The sequence below is a fragment of the Ascaphus truei genome, chromosome 17 (assembly GCF_040206685.1).
Source record: "Ascaphus truei isolate aAscTru1 chromosome 17, aAscTru1.hap1, whole genome shotgun sequence".
In the NCBI taxonomy this organism is placed as follows: domain Eukaryota; kingdom Metazoa; phylum Chordata; class Amphibia; order Anura; family Ascaphidae; genus Ascaphus; species Ascaphus truei.
In genome coordinates, this window is record NC_134499.1 from 32,229,885 (window position 1) to 32,249,545 (window position 19,661).

At 48.2% G+C, this 19,661-nt stretch overlaps 1 protein-coding gene across 7 annotated transcripts; it reads right to left on the bottom strand.

Moving 5' to 3' along the window:
* Nucleotides 1-1,771: 1,771 nt before the first annotated feature.
* On the bottom strand, nucleotides 1,772-19,655 carry IRAK2 (interleukin 1 receptor associated kinase 2). Of its 7 annotated transcripts, none has more exons than XM_075574677.1 (15): nucleotides 19,533-19,655; nucleotides 17,594-17,713; nucleotides 15,854-16,019; nucleotides 14,369-14,548; nucleotides 13,572-13,706; nucleotides 13,365-13,468; nucleotides 12,131-12,319; nucleotides 11,291-11,355; nucleotides 9,635-9,746; nucleotides 8,629-8,738; nucleotides 7,521-7,713; nucleotides 6,261-6,323; nucleotides 5,044-5,259; nucleotides 4,066-4,438; nucleotides 1,772-3,661 (listed from the first exon to the last, which is right to left on the bottom strand). In XM_075574677.1, exons 3-15 carry the CDS (start codon nucleotides 15,969-15,971, stop codon nucleotides 3,543-3,545), a joined length of 1,977 nt encoding a protein of 658 aa, XP_075430792.1. In that variant the 5' UTR covers nucleotides 15,972-16,019; nucleotides 17,594-17,713; nucleotides 19,533-19,655; the 3' UTR covers nucleotides 1,772-3,542. The 7 variants fall into 7 exon arrangements, with proteins under 7 accessions (XP_075430792.1, XP_075430790.1, XP_075430791.1 ...); XM_075574675.1 differs by having other exon boundaries at nucleotides 15,854-16,060; XM_075574676.1 differs by lacking the exon at nucleotides 19,533-19,655 and adding an exon at nucleotides 18,012-18,131.
* Nucleotides 19,656-19,661: the final 6 nt, after the last annotated feature.

Consider the following 19,661-nt stretch of genomic DNA (forward strand, 5'->3'; position numbering starts at 1 on the left):
CGGTGGGCGCCGCTATAAATAGGGCCTTAGACTGCTCGGCTACGCTGCCTGTAGATTGATCACTCTAAGGCTGGGGCCATAGAGGGGGTAGCAGGGCTGGACCGCGCTGACGCTGAGGCTGCTGAAATCTGCGTGATTTTATGACCATGCAGGCGAGCCAATGGGCGCGATCGGGAGGCGGGGGGAGACTGAGGGAGGCGGGGCAGTGACGTTGCTGGGCCAATTGCCCGCGACGCACCGATGTCAACGTCACGGCGCCGTGACGTTGACGCTGCTCCGCGCTGATTGGATGTTTTCAGCCGACAGCGCTCTGAAAAACAGTTTGGCTGTCGGCTGAAAAATCCAGCGCCTCAGCACGCCTGCGGACGCTCGTGTGAGCCCCCTCTAAAGACATCCTCATGGAGGATGCAGGGGCTCAGCGCGGAGCGTCCGCACATCTCAGCGCTGCTTGTCCTTCTATGGACTCAGCCTAACAAATCAGTGGGAGGAGAAAAAAAATTCTTGCAGTTGGATTTTTTATCAACAAAAAACTATTTTACAGAAAGAGTTAAATACAGAGGTAGGAAAGTGGATCCACGAAGCCTGGAGGAGAAAAGAGGGGGAACCCACGGACAAGAAGGGGGACATCCCCAGAGCACGAGGGAAAAGAGGGGGGACATTCCAGGAGCAGGGGGTGCCGAGAGGGGTACACCCTAAGGAGAGGGTGGGGCAACAAGAGGGGGCCACCACTGGAGCAGTGGGGGGGATAAGAGGGAGACACCCCAGGTGTAGGGGGATGAGAGGGGGACATTCCAGGAGCGGGGGGAGGACAAGAAGGGGACACAAGGACTGGGTGGGGGGGACAAGAGAGAGAAACTCCATGAGCGGGTGGGGACGAGACGGGGATCCTCCAGGAGCGGGTAGGGAGGAGAGGGGGACACAGCCCAGGAGCTGATGTGGATACCCCAGGGAAGAGGGGACGAGAGTGGGACAACCTGGGAGCAGGGAGGACGAGGGAGAAACCCCAGGAGTGAGTGGGACACAAAAGCGAGGGAAATGAGAGGGGGGGGGGGGGAGGTCAAGAGCAGGGGACCGAGCTCCACTCAGCTGTCTGCTGGTTGCTGCTTCTATGAAGTGATCCTGTAGCATCTGGATGGGATCAGAGTTCTGTGGGTGAGATGGGGAAATAAGGAACAATTCTGCCCCAAATACTCCCCCCATAACACGTCTACGACAACTTCAAATAACCCCTTGCCAGAAGGGGTTCAAATCCTGCTATAACAGTGTGATCAGCCTCCCCTCCACCCAAGTGCCTTATTGCCCCCTTTCCTAGGCCCCACACAAATTATTGCCCCATACCTTGCCCCCCACCCCATATTGCCCCGTACCTAGCCCCATGCCACTTATTGCCCCCCTTATGACCCTGTGCCCCATACCTTGCCCCTCACCCCATATTGCCCCGTACATAGCCCCATGCCACTTATTTCCCCTGTACCTTGGTCCCACACGCATTATTGCCCCCGCACCTTGCCCCCAACCCGCAGTGCCAGGCACTTGTAGTGCTGCTGGAGGTGAACTCTCTTCAGGAAGTGCAGCAAGATCGGAGTCAGACCTAGAGGCGGCATGGGGTGTCTCCCTCGGGGTTTCGGCATGAGGACCCAGCGCGGGGCGGGGACAGGGCAGCCTGCAGCACAGGCACAACTCTGGGGACCCGCAGAACATCATTGTCACGGGAGACCAGGTGTATTGTGCACCTTTTATACCAGGATCATTCATTGAGCAACACAGGTAATGAAATACATTGTATTTTATTCACTTCAATAGGCATACACACAATGGTACACAAAATACAGTCGAAAAGACACACTTATTTGGGAACTGGGGTAAAAAACTAGACTTATTGTGTAGATTGTATTGATGCACATATTAAAGGGAAAAAAATTAAATAATAAAAAAAAACCGGTAGCTTGTACTGCTGCTTTAAAGCAATTTCTGTTCATTGAAGCTCAGTGGCAAAATACTAATAATCCGAGTATTTTATTATGATATTAAGAACACCTTCTCTAGAAAATGATCAGTCGCCTAATTTAATAAAATGGTGAACTTGTTCTTTCAATTGAAATCCCGTTTCGTCACACCCTCCATGATAAAAGACGCAGGGAACTCACACAAAAAAGAAAATAAATGCAAATTCATTTCTTCCTTCAATGTGCACATATCTATGACGATACATGTATACTGCAATAACTTGGTATCTCATCGCTCCCACGGGAATGAACAGGGTCACCGCATTATAGGCAGCCAGCATTACAGATCCCATCAGTGTTCGTGCATAGAATCAGCTGCGTGTGACAGTGATCATAGTGACGGTATTACGGAATGAGACACTTGGTCACGGCTGTCTCACTGCCACCAGGTCTCCACCGGTGTTCGCGGCAGAGGGGCCCTCCTTCCTCCGCTGCTCTGCCAAGGGAAGTTCATTTAAAGGTTCATTTAGGGCAGGGGTGGGGAACGTCAGGCCCGAGGGCCGTATAAGGCCATCGAAATCATATGGTCTGGCCCTGCTAAGGCAACTGCTATAACCGGGGTCGCGCTAATTAAAAAAAAAAAATGGCCGCCACGCGCCCGATCGGGAGGAAGTGTGAGGCGCCGGCAGCCCTACACGATCCCCAGCAGCCACCGTACTAGCCCCAGCAATCCCCCAGCAGCCACCGCACTTCCCCCATGCTTCTCCAGCAGTTCCCCCCGCACTTACCCCAGCATCCGCCCTACACAATCCCCCCAGCTGCAGCAACTACCAGAGGTAGGGGGGCAGGTTCTGTGTGCCTACATGCCTGCTGTGTGCCTGTCTGTGTCTGTATGGCCCGCGAACGATGTTATAAATATCCAAATGGCCCCTGGCAGAAAAAAGGTTCACCACCCCTGATTTAGGGGTTAGGGTGCAGGGGTTAAGGATAGGGAAAGCGGTTAATTTATTTTGGGTATGGGTTTAGGGTAAGGAGTAACGTTAGTATTTTGGGTTAAGATTAGGGGTATTTAGGGTAAGGTTAGGGACTTACCTTGGTGACAAATCGCCGGCGCAGAGGTGAGTAGCAGCTAAATGCCAGCGGACTTTGGCCTATGGACAAATGTCATAGACCGTAGTACTAGCGGGACGGAGTACCAGCACTTTATCATTTACAACCCCAGAGTATGACTACTGTTTTAATTCACAAACATAGTTGCAGCTGCTATTTAAAGAGAACTGATTTCATTGTGAAAGCCACTCTCCCTTTCTTCGTTCTAAGCATAAATATCGTATAAATGTCTCAAATCCATGTTAAATAAAAGGTCGGTGTTTTCACCGGCTCCATCCCGGTGTGTTTGGATTTCAATGTATTTGGAGATGGGAAACCTGTTAAAAGTCCGAGGACACGACGGAGTGAGATTTTGGTGTTGCGGACAAATGAACAGTATGTTATCTGTAACATGTAGAGTCCGCTCCGGTGTACAATGGAGGTCACGTGTCAGGAAGTGAGTCCGGGTGTGTGTCCGGCAGGTCAATGGGATGTCACCGGCTTCATTCAGCTAGAATCGAACAGGACAGAGCTATCCAGGCTCCCATCCTGGTACAGACCAATGTTCCTCATTAGCTGCTGCTTCTCCTTGGTCAGCTCTATTCCCCATGACGGAGGACCGCTGCCTGCGGAAGAGAAAACTGTGCTCGGTGTCAGATTAGGGACAGTGTGACAAAGAGGAGCGCAGCACAAAAACTAATGAGACAGCGTGACTTGCACTGAGTGAGAAAGGGTTAATGTATTGTACCCAACCCCCAGGAAACTCAGAGGTCTTATTCTTGGGGTAGCTGCTTAATCAGATTCATTAGGAAAATTTGATTCAGGTCTCCCCTATTGTATTACGCTGATAACTAACTCAGTTTGTGGCGGATCACACAACGCTCCATTACCCGCTTCGCTGCCAGACGATCGGTGATATCGATCGTCTCTCTCATGGCTGGTAATGAGCGACAGTTCATTTTGACTCTAGTGAACATAACCGGTTACTTTTGAGCTTCCTCCCCTGTTGCATGGATCCCCCTCTCTTTACCTGAAGGTGAACAGGAAGTCTCGGGACCCTCGCAGGGGGTGTTCTGTCGCGGGAGCTGAGCTTGATCCCAGCTCCCTGTGCGGGGGAATATGGAACTGCTGGGAGCATCTGTTTCACAGGGGGTGCTCCTCTCTGGGACTCTGGGGCATCTGTCCCTAGGAATCGGACAAGCCAAGGACTGAGCGATATCTGACGAACTGCTGGGTACTTCTAATATGGCTCCTACAATGCACTCGCTAGACGAGGATTCAGCATAATCACTTTCCTCTGGAACATTCACAGAAAACATCTCCTCTTGAGACACTCGGCTGCTGGTCCTCAGCTCCCGCTGGTCTCTGAAGTGGTGCCCAGCTTTCTCCATCACTGCATAAACCTGTGAGTGGGATACACAATGTGAGCCTCCCTCCTACAGGGAATTTGCACAGGGACGTGCAAGAGGCACACACAATGGCAGGGGTGTCACCCTCACAATGTCACAACCTGTGCATGTACACTAAAGAAATGTACAGTGCAAAGTATTAACCCTAATGATGGGGAAAACCTTATTGTCTCGGGCAGACATCTTTAATATGTGATGTGGCACAGAGAGGTTGCAGAGCATTGAGATTCCTCAGAGGTCCGCTTTTTCTGGAACAGCACACGCCTGCTCTGTTAGTGTGAAGGAACATGGGATGGGATTAAGTTCTATAGCCCAGAAGGCCGACACAGAATGGTGCAGAGCACAAACCGCAGGACACATTACAGAACACAGAGAATACAGTGCAGACCACACGACACACAGCACACTTAACTGTTTAGGGAAAGTGGGAGATGCAGCACTAACCCCTTCACTGCCAGAGTGGGACAACAACACACTGGGGCAGAATCAGTACGATTTGTTTTGCCCCACAGTTGCACCCTTTTTGCATTGACACACAGGTGCAATGCTTCCCTCTAGCAGGGTTGATACATGCGTGTGCGTTTAGATTTTATTATTACCTCTGATAGGACGGGCTTCTTTTTACTCAGACATAAGCAGATGGCGGTGGAAAAATACAGAAGCACGCCTTCCGGCAGCTGCCCCGCTCCTCTGTCTGCGTATTTCCGGCTTACTTCCTGTGCACACAGCTCCGTCGCAGTCTTCCCCCCGGCGCACGCCCTGATGGACTCCGCATCACTTTTTACTGTCTCCATTTCTTCAAGGATTAAATCTTTCTGCAGAGGAGAAACAAGGCGCCCTGCTCAGATACTCTGCGCTGATATGGGAGGCTGGGAAATCTGAGACTGTAAAAATTAAATACGTTTCCATCTCCTACCAAAAGAGAAAAAAACCCCAATGATACATCCAATACGGCAAATAATATAGTTCATTACTTGTCTGTTTTTCTTTTAAAAAATGAGGGTCACTTAGACAAATTCTTTGGCCAAAGCATTTTAAGCTGCAAACCCTGCCAAGGTATCCCCTCTCCTGCAAGTCCTAACACTGCTGTACCCGCAAAAAGCTCTCCTAACCTCTCTAATGGAGGCAGAACTGTCTTAATAGACAAGTCATGCACAGGTGCAGAATAAGACCTGCTATTTAAAAGGTGGGATGAGAAAATTTAAAACCAGGGAGGAAGGATCACAAACCTTCAAATTTACAAACGCACATAACCCCTGCAAGCTCAGAATCCAAACCCACAACGCTATATTATATATTGTGTCAAAACTGGGATTGTGGCCCTGTATATAACAAGACAAAAAACCTCAGTGTTACATCCAATATGACACATTCTACAGTTAAATACGAGACTGTTTTTCTTTTCATAAGTGAGGGTCATTTAGTTACATTCTTTGGCCAAAGCGTGTTAAGCCTGTAACCCCGCCAAGGTATCCCCTCTTCTGTAAGTTCTAACACTATTGTACCCGCAAACATCTCTTGCAACCTGTCTAATGAAGGCAGAACTGTCTCAATAATGCTGTCTGTCTGTCTCAATAATTCCATCTCCTACCAAAGCAGCCGGTGAAAATCACCCATCTCTCTCTCTTCTGAACATTACACGTCACAAAATATTATTTTGGTCCATTTTCTCTACAAAAGGGGTTTTAATAAAAAAAATATATATATATTTTTCTTTCATTCTGATTTGTTCTCCTGTCTTCTTTTTTCCGCCAGCGGTCTTGTTATATAGAATACATATTGATGTTAGCTGCGCCGGGAAGTCCGGCCTTCTTACCAGGTAGGCTGGACGTCGCTCGTCATCACAAGCTTTGAGACCGGTCATTATTTCCGCTAGGACCTAAGAGAAAGCATCGTGTTAAAGAACGTCAAAAACAGCATAACAATGACGCTTTGCAAGTATGTATGTATATCTTTATTTATATAGCGCCCACAATGTACTCAGCGCTTTGCAAAGACAATACAGTACAGGGAATTATAATACAATAAGCGCAACAAAGTCAGACATAGGGAAGGAAATCCCTGCCCCGAAGAGCTTACAATCTAAGTGGTATGTTGGGAAATTTACAGAAACGTTTTCTTCAAAGTGCCGGTCTCCTCAAAGATAGAGTTAAAAAGCAGAGCTCTACTCACGAGATGAAAGGTCCACCTGGGACCTGAAACATTGCCTTTCCACTGTCCGTGGCTGTCACTTAAAGGAGATTTTCACTATGAACGTGTGAGTAGAGCCTTACTTTGTATCTCTGTCTTAGAGGAGACCTGCACTTTGATGAAATCGTTTGTCTGTGTTGCGTTGGCTGCACACGCAGGTATCTCCTCGCCTGAGGCTTTTCCCCCCGCACTTTTGGGAAATTACAGAGACCGCAGGTGAGGGACTAAGTGCAGTAGATGGCAGTGCTTGGCAGGAGTGACTGTGGGACAGTAGCCATGAGTGCAGGCTATTGGGATGCTTCATGCAAGAGGTGGGTTTTCAGGTAGGGAGGGAAGGTGCTTGATGTATGTGAAGGGTGAGGGAGTTCCACAGGTAAGGGGCAGTGAGGGGAAAGGGTTTAAGGTGAGAGGGAGCAGTAGAAGTGAAAGGGGAGGAAAGGAGACAGTTATGGGTAGAGCGCAGGAGACAAGCAGGGGCACAGCGAGAGATCAGGGTTCAGCACGGTCTGATTTTACAATTCCATCTGCCTGAAAGCTGCAGTTATAAAATGTTACAGAGGATGAAACAGGATCAACATTTCAGGATCGGTGACTGCGCAGTTCAGCTTCTATTTCCTCTAGATCAGGGGTGGGAAACTCCAATCATCAAGGACCACCACAATAGGTCAGGTTTTCAGAATATCCCTGCTTCAGCACAGGTCTCTCGGTCAACGACTGAGCCACTGATTGAGCCATCTGTGCTGAAGCAGGGATATCCTGAAAACCTGACCTGTTGGTTATCCCTGAGGACTGGAGTTGCCCACCCCTGGGTTAACCACTGATGACCATAAGTGTGATGTCATAGGATACACTGATCCCGGCAAGACGTGTCACTTCCTGTACTTACCACCCCACAAGCAAAGATGTCGATGGCTTCGGTTAGCTGTCCGCCTCTCACAAAGCTGTCTGGCAGGTACGGCTGGTACCACTGCTGCTCCTTGGTCTTTGCCTGGGTGTAACCAGTGCGAACGCCTGGACAGAAGCGCAGGCCGGAGTGTCCCAGCTTTGGGGCGAAGTTCTCGTCCAGGAAAACATTTGAGCTATCAAAATAAATATGGAACAAGCGGTTTGCAATAAGCACCTGCACAAAATATACTGTAAAGGGACGCCCTGGCCCCCTTCAACACCAGGACAGTGTGCACCGTACATAGAATTGTGCAGGTAGGAGTCGCTACCCCACAGAGCTTACAATCTAAATTTGATGCCCAAGGCAATAAGGTGACTTTCCAGAGGAAGCCAGGAGCCGACACTGGGATTCGAACTTGGTTCATGTTACAGCATCTCATGGGTAGTTACACAGGGCAGGCCCCTCCGCCTCACGCAGGGCAGGCCCCTCCGCCTCACGCAGGGCAGGCCCCTCCGCCTCACGCAGGGCAGGCCCCTCCGCCTCACGCAGGGCAGGCCCCTCCGCCTCACGCAGGGCAGGCCCCTCCGTCTCACACAGGGCACAGAGTGAGAACCTCAGTGGTCATGTCGCTGCTTTTTCAGGGGTGGCCAAATCCAGTCCTCAAGGGCCACCAACAGGTAAGGTTTTAAGGATATCCCTGCTTCAGCATAGGTGGCTCAACCATAATGGCTGAGCCACTGATTGAGCAACCTGTGCTGAAGCAGGGATATCTTGAAAACCTGGCATGTTGGTGGCCCTTGAGCACTGGAGTTGGCCACCCATGCTTTAGCCAGGGGTCTCAAACTCAGTCCTCAAGGGCCACCAACAGGCCAGTTTTACAGAATATCCCTGCTTCAGCACAGGTGGCTCAATCAGTGGCTCAGTCAAAGACTGAGCTACTGATTGAGCCTCTTGTGCTGAAGCAGGGATATTCATAAAACCTGGCCTGTTGGTGGCCCCTGAGGACTGCGTTTGAGTCCCCTGCTGTAACCTCACAGGTTCACCGATTTGCTGAATGCCACGTCTGCTTTTCATGCCGTGGACTTGCTGACTTTGGGATACGACCCACCTTCTGATGTTTCCGTGGCATATCCCAGCCTCGTGCAAGTGACCAACAGCCTGCAAGATACCCAGAGCCACGGCCACGCGCGTCTCCCAGCTCCGGATTGGGGCTCCACCCTGCAAAGCACAGGGGAGAAAAGTCACCCAGCTCTGCATCACTCAGCCCGACAGGAGAGCAATGCATTGCAGATAATACCCCTCTGGCAGTGAAGGGGTTAATTCCATGGTTAGCCCACCTTAACTAGACTGCCGGCTCCAAGCCAACCTCATGGCTACTGAGATAGAGAAACACAAGACACAAATCATTACTTTGCCTATTCATTATTTTTCCCTGATGCAGCAGACGTAATGGCACCCGTTGACTAAACGTGATGCGTTAACGCTGGCGCGTTACGTATCGGTCCTGCTACGGGAAGCAGTGGCTAAGGAGATAACGCCTGTGTTACTTAGTGCATCACTTTGTGCGTTAACGGGGTAATACCGCCTGGCTACATGTGTATCGCTGTACAAAGTGATACAATAACCGTTCATACTTCTGCTGCAGAGCTGACAATCTAATGACTGGAACGTCACACCACACTGTGCATGTTTTCAAGCTCAGTTACTAAGTTGCTATTCAAAGTTGACTAAAATAATTCTGATCAGAGGCAGATTTCCAATTTTGCCGCCCATCGGCACTTACCCCGGGCATCCTCCTCCTCGCCGCCCTCCTCCTTCAGCGTCACGTGATGACGCATTTCCATGACAACGCGTCGCCATGGGCCGTCACAGCGTCATTTAACGTCACAACGCTGAAGGATAAGGGCGGTGCGAAGGAGAAGGTAAAAGACCTTTACGGAGGCCCCACGCTCTCCCCCGGCAATCGGCGGGGAAGAGAGCGCGGCCTCAGTATGCCGCCCTAGTTCCGGGCCTAACGGGAAATCCGCCACTGGTTGTGCTAGAATTGTAGCCGCCCTCCTGTGTATATTCCGGTGTCTGTAAGTGCAGCCGCATTACACACAGGGATCTCTTACCTGCTGTAAGGCACAATCTAACGATCCATTTCTCAGGAACCGGTATATGAGGCAGTGACACCCTCTCTCTACGCAGACGCCCAGCAGCTGCAGGAGGTTTGCGTGACGGCAGCTGGAACATTATTGTACAATGTGAGTAGTAATAGGATGCATCATGAACACACGTGAATCCAAGCAGATCATTCAGGGATAATAACACCTACAGGCATACCCGTCTCGGAATGGGATGTTTCGCCGCAGACTTTTAACCGCCACCACTCTGCTGCCGAGGGACACTTCGCCGCAGACTTTTCGCCCCCAAAGTAGGTAATTAGCGCTTGGGTAAGGGCTTTTTAGGGAAAGGGTACCAGGGTACGGTTTTTAGGCTCAGGGCTAAGGTTAGGGGCATACCTTGGCGGGAAGCAGCGGATGTGTGTGCAGCGAGGCGAGTGGTGGGTACATTTAGGCGGCAACTTGGCCGCTACCAAACATCCTAAACCGTACCCGTCTCCGCTGGGGATAAATCTACACAAGACACTACAGGTGCAAACCCAAGATCAACCTTTACCTATATGACAAAGAGGCCATTATTAGAGCGACCCAGAATAATCCCAACTCTGCCCATCGTCGCTGTATCAGGGACACTATATGGCTGCTATCTCCTCTCCCGGCTTAATTCATCCTCACTGCGTATAATGGCTTCTCCCTCCCAACAGAAGGATGTGACATCATCAGACCGGAATTAAATTGGGTTGTGCAGGTGAAGAGAAGGGGATTTCACCATTAACCGCGCCACAACCTGAAAACCTCTTACGAACTCTATACAGTTTATCAGTAAATGCATCTTTAGTTTATCAGTATCTGAGGCCTCTGAATACCAGGATACCATCAAGCAAGTCGATCTGAATTAACCCCTTCGCTACCAATTGCATCTGCAACGTTATCGCTGGCAGGGCCTGATACAGGAGTAGCCAACTACCGTCTCCAAGGGCTACCAACAGGTCAGGTTTTCAGGATATCCCTGCTTCATCACAGCCGGCTCAGTCTTCGACTGGCCAACTCCAGTCCTTAAGGGCCACCAACAGATCAGGGTTTTTAGGAACCACCTGTGCTGAAGCAGGGATATCCTGAAAACCCTGATCTGTTAGTGGCCATTGCTTGAAGACTGAAGTTGGCTACCCCTGGATGGATGGATATATATCTCATGGGGCATTTGTCGAGCCATAGGGCTCAACAAATGCGGTTGCCTGGGGCAACTGCATTGTGGCCGCTGTCGACTGCTTACCTGCAGCGGTGTCCACTGGCGTCTTCCGGTCTTCTCCTTCTTGATCTTTAAAATCATGTTTATCTCCTGCAGGACTATTCAAAATAGCTGTGCGGCGACAGGTGGCCATTTTGAATAGTACTGCAGGAGAAAAACATGATTTTAAAGGCGACAAGACAGCAGAAGGCCGGGAGACGCCGTCAGGACCCCACTGCAGGTGAGTGTTGTGGGAGGGGGGGGGGGGGGGAGTGGGTTTTGGCCCATTTTGTCGGGATATATATATATAGATATATATATATATATTATATATATATATATATATCTATATATATATATATATGAGACTCTGGCTCAGGCACTGAATACAGGGAAGAAAACGGAGTGTGCCGAAGTGGTCACATTTTGACTCTTACCGGAAACGGATTTCTGTCTCCGTGTGAAAGAAGGATTGCACCTTTTTCTGCTGCTCGCCCTCCGTCTAACGTGAGAAATACAAACATTACAGGCGCCGCCTCTGACAAAGGAATGGAACTGTGCGGCAGGGACTTTGTCCCTGCGGTGGGAAAAGTGTGAGCTCCGCACTTGTTGAATGGGTCAGTAATCGGGGCGCTATCACACGGAAACGCTATTGCAGCTTAATGATTAACCCCTTCCGTGATCAGAAACCTGCTAGAAGTTCCCCTACTGCTTCTGTATGTTCGCATCCCGCCAATCAGATTGTAAGTTCTGCAGGTCAGGAATTCAATGTTTATTTCTATGCCTCTCCGTGTATTTCTCTAGTACTTTGCTGCTGTATCTATAGTTATTATAAGAACATAAGAGGAAGATAAGTGGCAGTGGTGAGAAGATTATATGTATTTATTGGAGAGGCATTACAGGCATACCCCGGTTTAAGGACACTCACTTTAAGTACACTCGCGAGTAAGGACATATCGCCCAATAGGCAAACGGCAGATCGCGCATGCGCCTGTCAGCACGTCCTGAACAGCAATACCGGCTCCCTACCTGTACCGAAGCTGTGCGCAAGCGGGGAGACTATAGAGCCTGTTACACATGCGTTATTTACATCAGTTATGCACGTATATGATGATTGCAGTACAGTACATGCATCGATAAGTGGGGAAAAGGTAGTGCTTCACTTTAAGTACATTTTCGCTTTACATACATGCTCCGGTCCCATTGCGTACGTTAATGTGGGGTATGCCTGTACTGTAATATTGTACGGTCAGTGATTGAAAGGACATGGACTTTACCTCTTTGAGCCTTTTGATTGCATAAACTGTGTCTGCTTTCCGACCTGTGAAGACGTCCGCAAATTCACCGCTGTGTATTTTCTTGTCCTCGCTGAATCCATCGGTGGCTCTTTCCACCTCTTCCTTCGCCCACAGCAGTGGCGCGCTGCTTATAACGGAGTTTGTCTCTTGATGCGGGACGTGTAGACGCTTTTAAAAGAAGTTTTTTTTTTTTAATAAAAAATATTTTACCAGGAAAATTGCGAGTTATCTCTCGTTTTCAAATATGTCCCGGGCACAAACTTAGTCACGGAATATTATAACTTATATTACAGCAGCAATCCCACCTACCTGTTTATTTTTTTGGGAAGGGGGAGCGGTTGTACCTATTGATTTTGTTTTTTTTTTTACAGAATCCGGACCTGGGGGTTCTCCGGAACTGAATCGCACTTTTTATTTATAGAAAACGTTTTCATTTTTCTTACTATTTTAGGACACTGATGCTCTATTGTGTTCAAATATAATGCAACTGACTACGCTCAACCACTAACAAATATTGCTATACAATTCTGAAAGATCCTAATCTTCTTGACATTTAGGCCGCTCTTATAGTGCCAGCGACGGCGACACGACGTCGCCCAAAATCAAATGCATTGTCGCCACCGCGTGCGCTTGTAGTAAGCGCGACGGCGACAAAGCGACGGGAAATCGCAATTTTTGGTAGCCGTAATTATTTGATTTTTCAGGGGCTGTCGCCTCATGTGACAGCCCCTGAACCAATCAGGAGCCTGGTCGCCCGCAACGCCGCCACAAAGCGAAATACAACTTTCGCTGACGGCGACAGGTGATGTCACGCGTCGCCGGCACTATAGGCGCGGCCTTAGCAAGATTGCTGCTTTTTAATAGTAACAGTACTGGGCGCAGAAATGAACGAGCACTAATGCCTTATTTTGTCAGGTCGCCAGTTTGCGCCTGTCAGTGACGGTTTGGAGTTTGAATAACAACTCAGTGGGGAGATTGACAAGACACGGAGGCGAGATCAGAAAGAAACATTGGTATAGATCAGGGGCTGCCATCTTCAGTCCTCAAGGGCCAGCAACAGGCCAGGTATTGGGGATATCCCTGCTTCAGTACAAGTTGTGCTGAAGCAGGGATATCCCTAATACCTGGCCTGTTGGTGGCCTTTACGGACTGGAGTTGGCCACACCTGGTATTATTGAAGATCCATCATTGCTACAATGTCAGAAGAACTTACGTCTTGAGTGCAGGACAACAGACCCAGGTCAGAAATTGGCTGCAGGGAGCCCAGCATGTCCAGTGAGGGCGCAGGTGGGCACGCAAGTGGATAAGCAGCATGTTCTGTAACAGACGGGCAGGGGGTATCTATGAAAGTCTGCCCTGCGATCCCAGGACAGGTTGTTATCTGATCCGCACAGGACAAGATCAGCGGCAATCATGTTACCTGCAGCTGTGGAGTCTGGAAGCTCACGCTCTGTCGGCCTGTTGCGATTCATGTTACTATGCTTCCTTACAGGAGAATTTGCTTCCATTCTCTCTTCTGCTTGAGACGCCATCCCTGAACAAGTGAGAGGAGCGCCTGAAAGTCAGGAAAACATGACGGGCCGTACTTACTAAGCAGTTCTATGCAGGGCCGATTGGGATGTTTGCGGGGCTCCATGCAGGGACACCTGCCGGACTTGGGGTCTTACCTTCTCCGGCAGCATCTCCGCCTGCATGGTCCCGTGACGTCAAATAGCGTCATGTTGGCATAACAATGGGATGTCACCTGATGCCGCGTCGCCATGAGGTGTCACGTTGTCATTGTAATGTGGCACCGCCGGACGTCCCGTTGTCATGACAATGTGACGTCACGTGACATTCCGTTGTCGTGGCAACGCGACACCATTTGACGGGATCATGCAGGAGGAGATACCGCCGGAGAAGGTACGAGAGTTACAGAGGCCCCACGCTCTTCCCCTGCCATCAGTTTATTTGTCGTGAGGGAGAGTGCAGGGTCCCTGCAGCCGCGGGCTCGGCACACAAACAACGACGGCACAGCCATCCCGCCATCCCGCCGGCCCTAGTTCTATGACATATTACACCTTAAAATAATAAAACACGGATGCACGGAAAACGCCTGAGGGGAACACACATTTGTGGCCTGTTAATCTCATCTGGGAATATACGGTAAGAAGAATGCCGAGAAGAAAAAGCAGAGATAGTCACAGCAAAGAAAAATCCCCAGGGGCTTCAGCTCACCCTGGTGTAGAATGTCCATCGCTCTGTACAGCTGCAGGTCCTGGAGAAGGTGTGTCAGGTCCTGCAGGGTCGCCAGTCTCTGTCCCCAAGACCACAAGAGCTCCCGGGTCACACTGATCCCCATCTTTCCCACGGAGCGGATGCTCCGCAGGTCGGTTTGGTCGCTGATCACACGAGATGCTAAAACGGAAACAAAGGGGTTTTGTGTTTCCAGATTAGGGACAGGGAGCTGGGCTCGCAGGTAAGCAGTGACATGGAGATGTAGCAGATAAAGTTCCTATGACTGTCTCTACAAGTCTTCCACAGGTCCCGAAACCTCAGCCCATGATCACATAATACAGTGGTTAGGTTGTAGACAAGGATTCTGGGTAGTGACATGTAAATCAGCACCCAGTTAGCATGTCACTTTTCGCTTCCTATCCACTTTATTACATGTATTCCCTACAGCAAGGGTGACCAACTCCAGTTCTCAAGGGCCACCGACAGGTCAGGTTTTCCACATATCCTTGCGTCAGCACAGGTCACTCAATCAGTGGCTCAGTCTGGCCAACTCCAGTCCTCAAGGGTCACCAACAGATCAGGGTGTATGGATATTCCTGCTTCAGGTGTGCTGAAGCAGGAATATCCTGAAAATGTGACCTGTTGGTGGCCCCTGAGGACTTGAGTTGGCCTCCCTTGCTCTAGAGCTTTTGCCTGATGCAATACACAGCTGGTACAGCTCAAGGAAGGATTAGTGCACCCACTAAAATATTTAAGACACTTTATCCTGTTTCTGATTAATAGAAAGGGAAAAAAAGATGAGAGGGGGGTCAACATCCTGCACAATCGTCTTATTATCTTGTTATTCAAACAAATGGATTTCAAATGTTCTTGGGCAGGAGAGCGAATAAGAGAGAGAGAAAGTGCCAGGGCATTACTGCATATTCAGGGACACAGACACATGGCGTGTCCTGCTGGTCACTTTCTTCTAACTTTTGTTTTTTTAATTATTCTTATAAGACACTTGTCTTTCTAAAAAGCTATGAAACTGCAGAATCTTTAGGTTAAGTTTGCCCACTAACAAGGACACGACAGTGGTCTCACAATAGTCACAGGCGCGCTGGCAGGTTGTGATATTCTATGAGCACACATACCAGAGTAACAACATTGTAACATTGTATCGCATTAACACGGCTACTTACTCGGCTGCTTATCTGGACAATATAATTACATTATTCTGATTTTCAAAAAATCATACTGCAGTGAAGTGTACGGGGCCAAGAGTGTTGGTATAGAGCAGGGGGTCTCAAACTCAGAACTCAAAGGCCACCTTTTGTGGATATCACTGCTTCAGCACAGGCGGCTCAATCAGTGGCTCAGTTGAAGGCTGAACAACTGATTGAGCCACCTGTGCTGAAGCAGGGGTATCCATGAGTTTTTAGACCCCTGATATAGACTGTAATTGGAACTAGGGGGGTGGGTTGTTGGGGTGGAGCTACACCTTACCGAAACGCATCCATTCCCAGTCGCTCAGGCAGTCCATGCAGCGGCAGAACTCCTCCAACACTCGGGGGGGGATTTCCAGGATCAGAGGGGAGGAATCCCTGCCCGGAGGACCCGCCATGCTCTGCTCCTACTGGCTGACGCACCGCTGACTCAGATCGAGGACGCCCTGCAGCTCCCGAGGATGATAATAATGTATCTTATACTTCTCTGACAGGGATATAGAGTGAATAAGAAAATAATGCTGAATGCATTGAGCTTACTAATCATTAGTGTAAGTCCGGGACTCACTAAGCGGGGATACATCACACCCTGATCCAGCGTGTAACTGCTCCCCAGGTTCATTTATTATTTATTTATTCAGAAAATAAATTACCAGGAACACAACATACATTGAAAGTTCAAGTTGTGACCTTCAAGTGTGTCCTGGATACAGAATATTAAGATTACATTATACACTACATTTACACACAATTAAGAAACAGGCCAGGTATTGAAAGCTCTTAAAGCAGCAGTCCAAGCAATATCCTACATGTGTTTTTTTTTTTTTTAAATAAATCAGTTCTTTACTATGAAAAAATACTTGTAGCATTTAAAATGAAAATTTTTTTTTAATGACATTTTGAATGTTTCTAATGTAGGAAGCATTTCCGAAGTCACACCCCCTTCCCCTTCTGATAGGCTCTGGCTCTTGAGCCCCGCCCTCTCTCTAGCAGGGCACCAATTGTATCTAGTAACTGCCCAGTCGATCATATTCCAGGAACTACATTGCCCACAATGCTGTGAAAGAACTGAATTAAATAGCCCCGAGCAAGCAATTGATTACAGGAGAACGGATTGATTTGCAGCTTAGCTAATCACGTGTCAGTGTGCAGATTGTATTGATGCTCATATTGAATGGGAAAAAAAAAATATATATATATATATATATATTTTTTTTACACGACAGCTTGAACTGCAGCTTTTAACAGCTTTTAGTTTGGAGAGGCTGAAGCTAAATTGTTCCGGCAAGGGAAGGAAGAGCAACCAGATTCTTTATTGATCCCTAAAACCATAAGCAGGCTTCTGGAGGTGGACATTAGGTGAGAAGTACTATGTACAGTAGGGGTGGGACGCCTGCACAGATAATTGGGTAACTTAGCCAGAAAATATTTGAATGTTGGGAAAATGTGCCCAAAGTCTGGATTCTAGTGATAGTCAACCCAGTCCTTGTAATATATCACGACAGGAATAATAGATATATAATGAGACAAAATAGCATATTGAGTTGTATAGAGCAGATGGGGGGGGGGGGGGGGGTGCTCAATTCCAGTCCTCAGGCCCCTTCCCGGTCGGGTTTTCAGGATATCCCAGCTTCAGCTCACTTGGCTCAGTCTTGGACTGAACCTCTGATTGAGCCATCTGTGCTGAAGCATGGACTGATTAAGCCACCTGTGCTGAAACTGGAGTTGAGCACCCCTGGCATAGAGTATCAAGTCAATGGCAATGAACGCCAGAGCATCGCAGCATTGTCAATCAGTTTAATAAAGTAACGTTGTGCTCAGCGCCCGACTGAAAATAAATAGAGTATTTATTACACTTTGGGGTGGTATTTTAGACAGATTACTGCTAATAACCCCAGGGATGTGCAACAGAGGAGCTTCCTCGCCCTTCTGTGTGAAATAGATAAAACTTGCTGCCCTAGTTTATAATGATGGAGAAACTCGCACGTATCCTCCCCATAAACAGAAATCCATACAGTACCGGTCCGATGTTCCTGTACCACGTGCAGGCTGGGCTTTGTAGTGTTCTCAGTGACCGTGTCCACCGAGAACTCACCTTCTCCAACCGGCTCTTGTGATCATGATGAACAATCAATGTGTGCTGCGGACAGAAAGGCCACTTTACACCTTGTTAAGGAACAATGCTGGGAGCCCAAGTGTATGGTGAACGGAGCAGTTCCACTTCTACTATTAATGTGCTATATGATAACTCCCTGGTGTTCACCGCATGTTCTGTTCTGAAAGTGTGTATGGATTTTTATTCATCTCCATTAGGTTCTCCTGATGCTGTTCTGCAGCGGTCATTGGAAGTGCTGCCACTGCTAACGCCAGCCTCTTAACCACAACCTATTTCCTGCTGCCCCAGGTATATGAGAGTTTCTCCAGCTGCCGCCGTTCACCTGCAGCGTCTCTGCACGTTTGATGGCCCTTCCCTTTTGAGCAGGGCCTCTGTCGCACGCACACACACACACTGAGGTGTACAGGAGACAGGAAGAAAACCTCACTGGGAAACACCCAGATTGGAAGTTCCTGTGTGAGGGATCCCAACCACAAACAACTGAAGGTCACGCAATCGCTCATTCTGACACGTGATTGTGTTTTATAACCAGTTTTTCAGGAAGTTAAAGCAAAACCTTTAAAGCTGCAGTTCAAGCAATATCCTACATGTGTGTTTTTAAATAAATCAGTTCTGTACTACGAGAAAATACTTGTAGCATTAAAAAAAAAAAAGTAAAGACATTTTTAATGTATTCTAATGTAACAGGCATTTTTGTTTCTATAGCAACCATTTACAAAGTCACATCCTCTTCCTCTTCTGAAACAGGCTATGGCTCGAGCCCTGCCCTCTCTCTAGCAGTGCACCAATTGTATCTAGTGACTGCCTGGTCACATGATCTCCCACACAGAACGATGCATCATGGGTCCTCTTCTGCAGCACTTATTGACCCCTCAAGCCGAATCTTCGCCGATCGATCACAGGAGAACGGATTGATCGCCAACTTAGCTAGTCACTTGTCAGTGTGTAGATTGTATAGATGCACATATTGAATGGATTTTTTTTTTTTTTTTTTAAACGGCAGCTTGAACTGCAGATTTAAATGCTTCTGTGCCAGGGGGCTCTGCCACGTGCTACCGAGAAATGAGCTGGTATCCACTCTGGCATTAAACTGGTAAAATTCTGTACACAGAGTGGTGCGTACCTAGCAAAACAGCACACTACAAGACAACCTACAAAGAGTGCTTTATGATGGTCTTTACTGACTCTCATGCAGAGTATATTACATACAATCATTAAGGTGCAGATACACGGGGCAATAGGAAGCGGTTATAAAGGGCAATAGGAGTTATACAAAACGGTTATATGGAGTAATAGGAGACGTTATTGGGAACGGTTATATGGAGCAATAGGAGGAGTTATAGGGAGTGGTTACATACGGCAATAGGAGTTTATAGGGAGCGGTTATATAGGGCAATAGGAGGAGTTATAGGGAGCAGTTATATGGATTAACAGGAGTTATAGGGAGCAGTTATATGGAGCGATAGAAGTTATTGGGAGTGATTATATGGGGCAATAGGAGGAGTTATAGGAAGCCGTTACATGAAGTGATAGTGAGAGCAATATGAGGAGCATTTATATAGAATAATATAAGATACAGGGATTGGTTATATTAGGCAAGAGGAGTTATTTATTTTTTTAAATAAAAACACGCCTCAACTTAAGGGGGCATCACAATACTTTACCGTTAAACAAATTGAAATGATATACAGTTGTTTTGTTAGACAGGAAAAGCCGGAAGAGCCAAGTTATATTAGGAAGGAGTGGTTAACACTGAGCAAGATAAGAAATTATAGGGAGAGATTATACCTGCTCGTCATGAATGGCGATTCTGTTCTTACAACTGGTATAATGTATGACATACCTGTCAGGTTACAGGCTGCTCTGGCAATGGGACAGGAGATTCTCTATTTGTGTTTTTATTAAAGACGGCGCAAGAGGCTGCAGCGCAGAACCGTGAGAGATTGGAGTTTGTGACTGAAGGTTAGTTTCA

What these genes read in the sequence shown, in the direction of transcription:
- IRAK2 (XM_075574677.1), bottom strand. Translation starts at nt 15,971, where the DNA reads ATGGCGGGTCCTCCGGGCAGGGATTCCTCCCCTCTGATCCTGGAAATC. An exon ending in TCCAGACTCCACAGCTGCAG is followed by an intron (nt 13,469 to 13,571) that starts GTAACATGATTG and finishes CGTCTGTTACAG; the next exon opens with AACATGCTGCTTATCCACTT. An exon ending in GAGACAGAAATCCGTTTCCG is followed by an intron (nt 9,747 to 11,290) that starts GTAAGAGTCAAA and finishes ATAATGTTCCAG; the next exon opens with CTGCCGTCACGCAAACCTCC.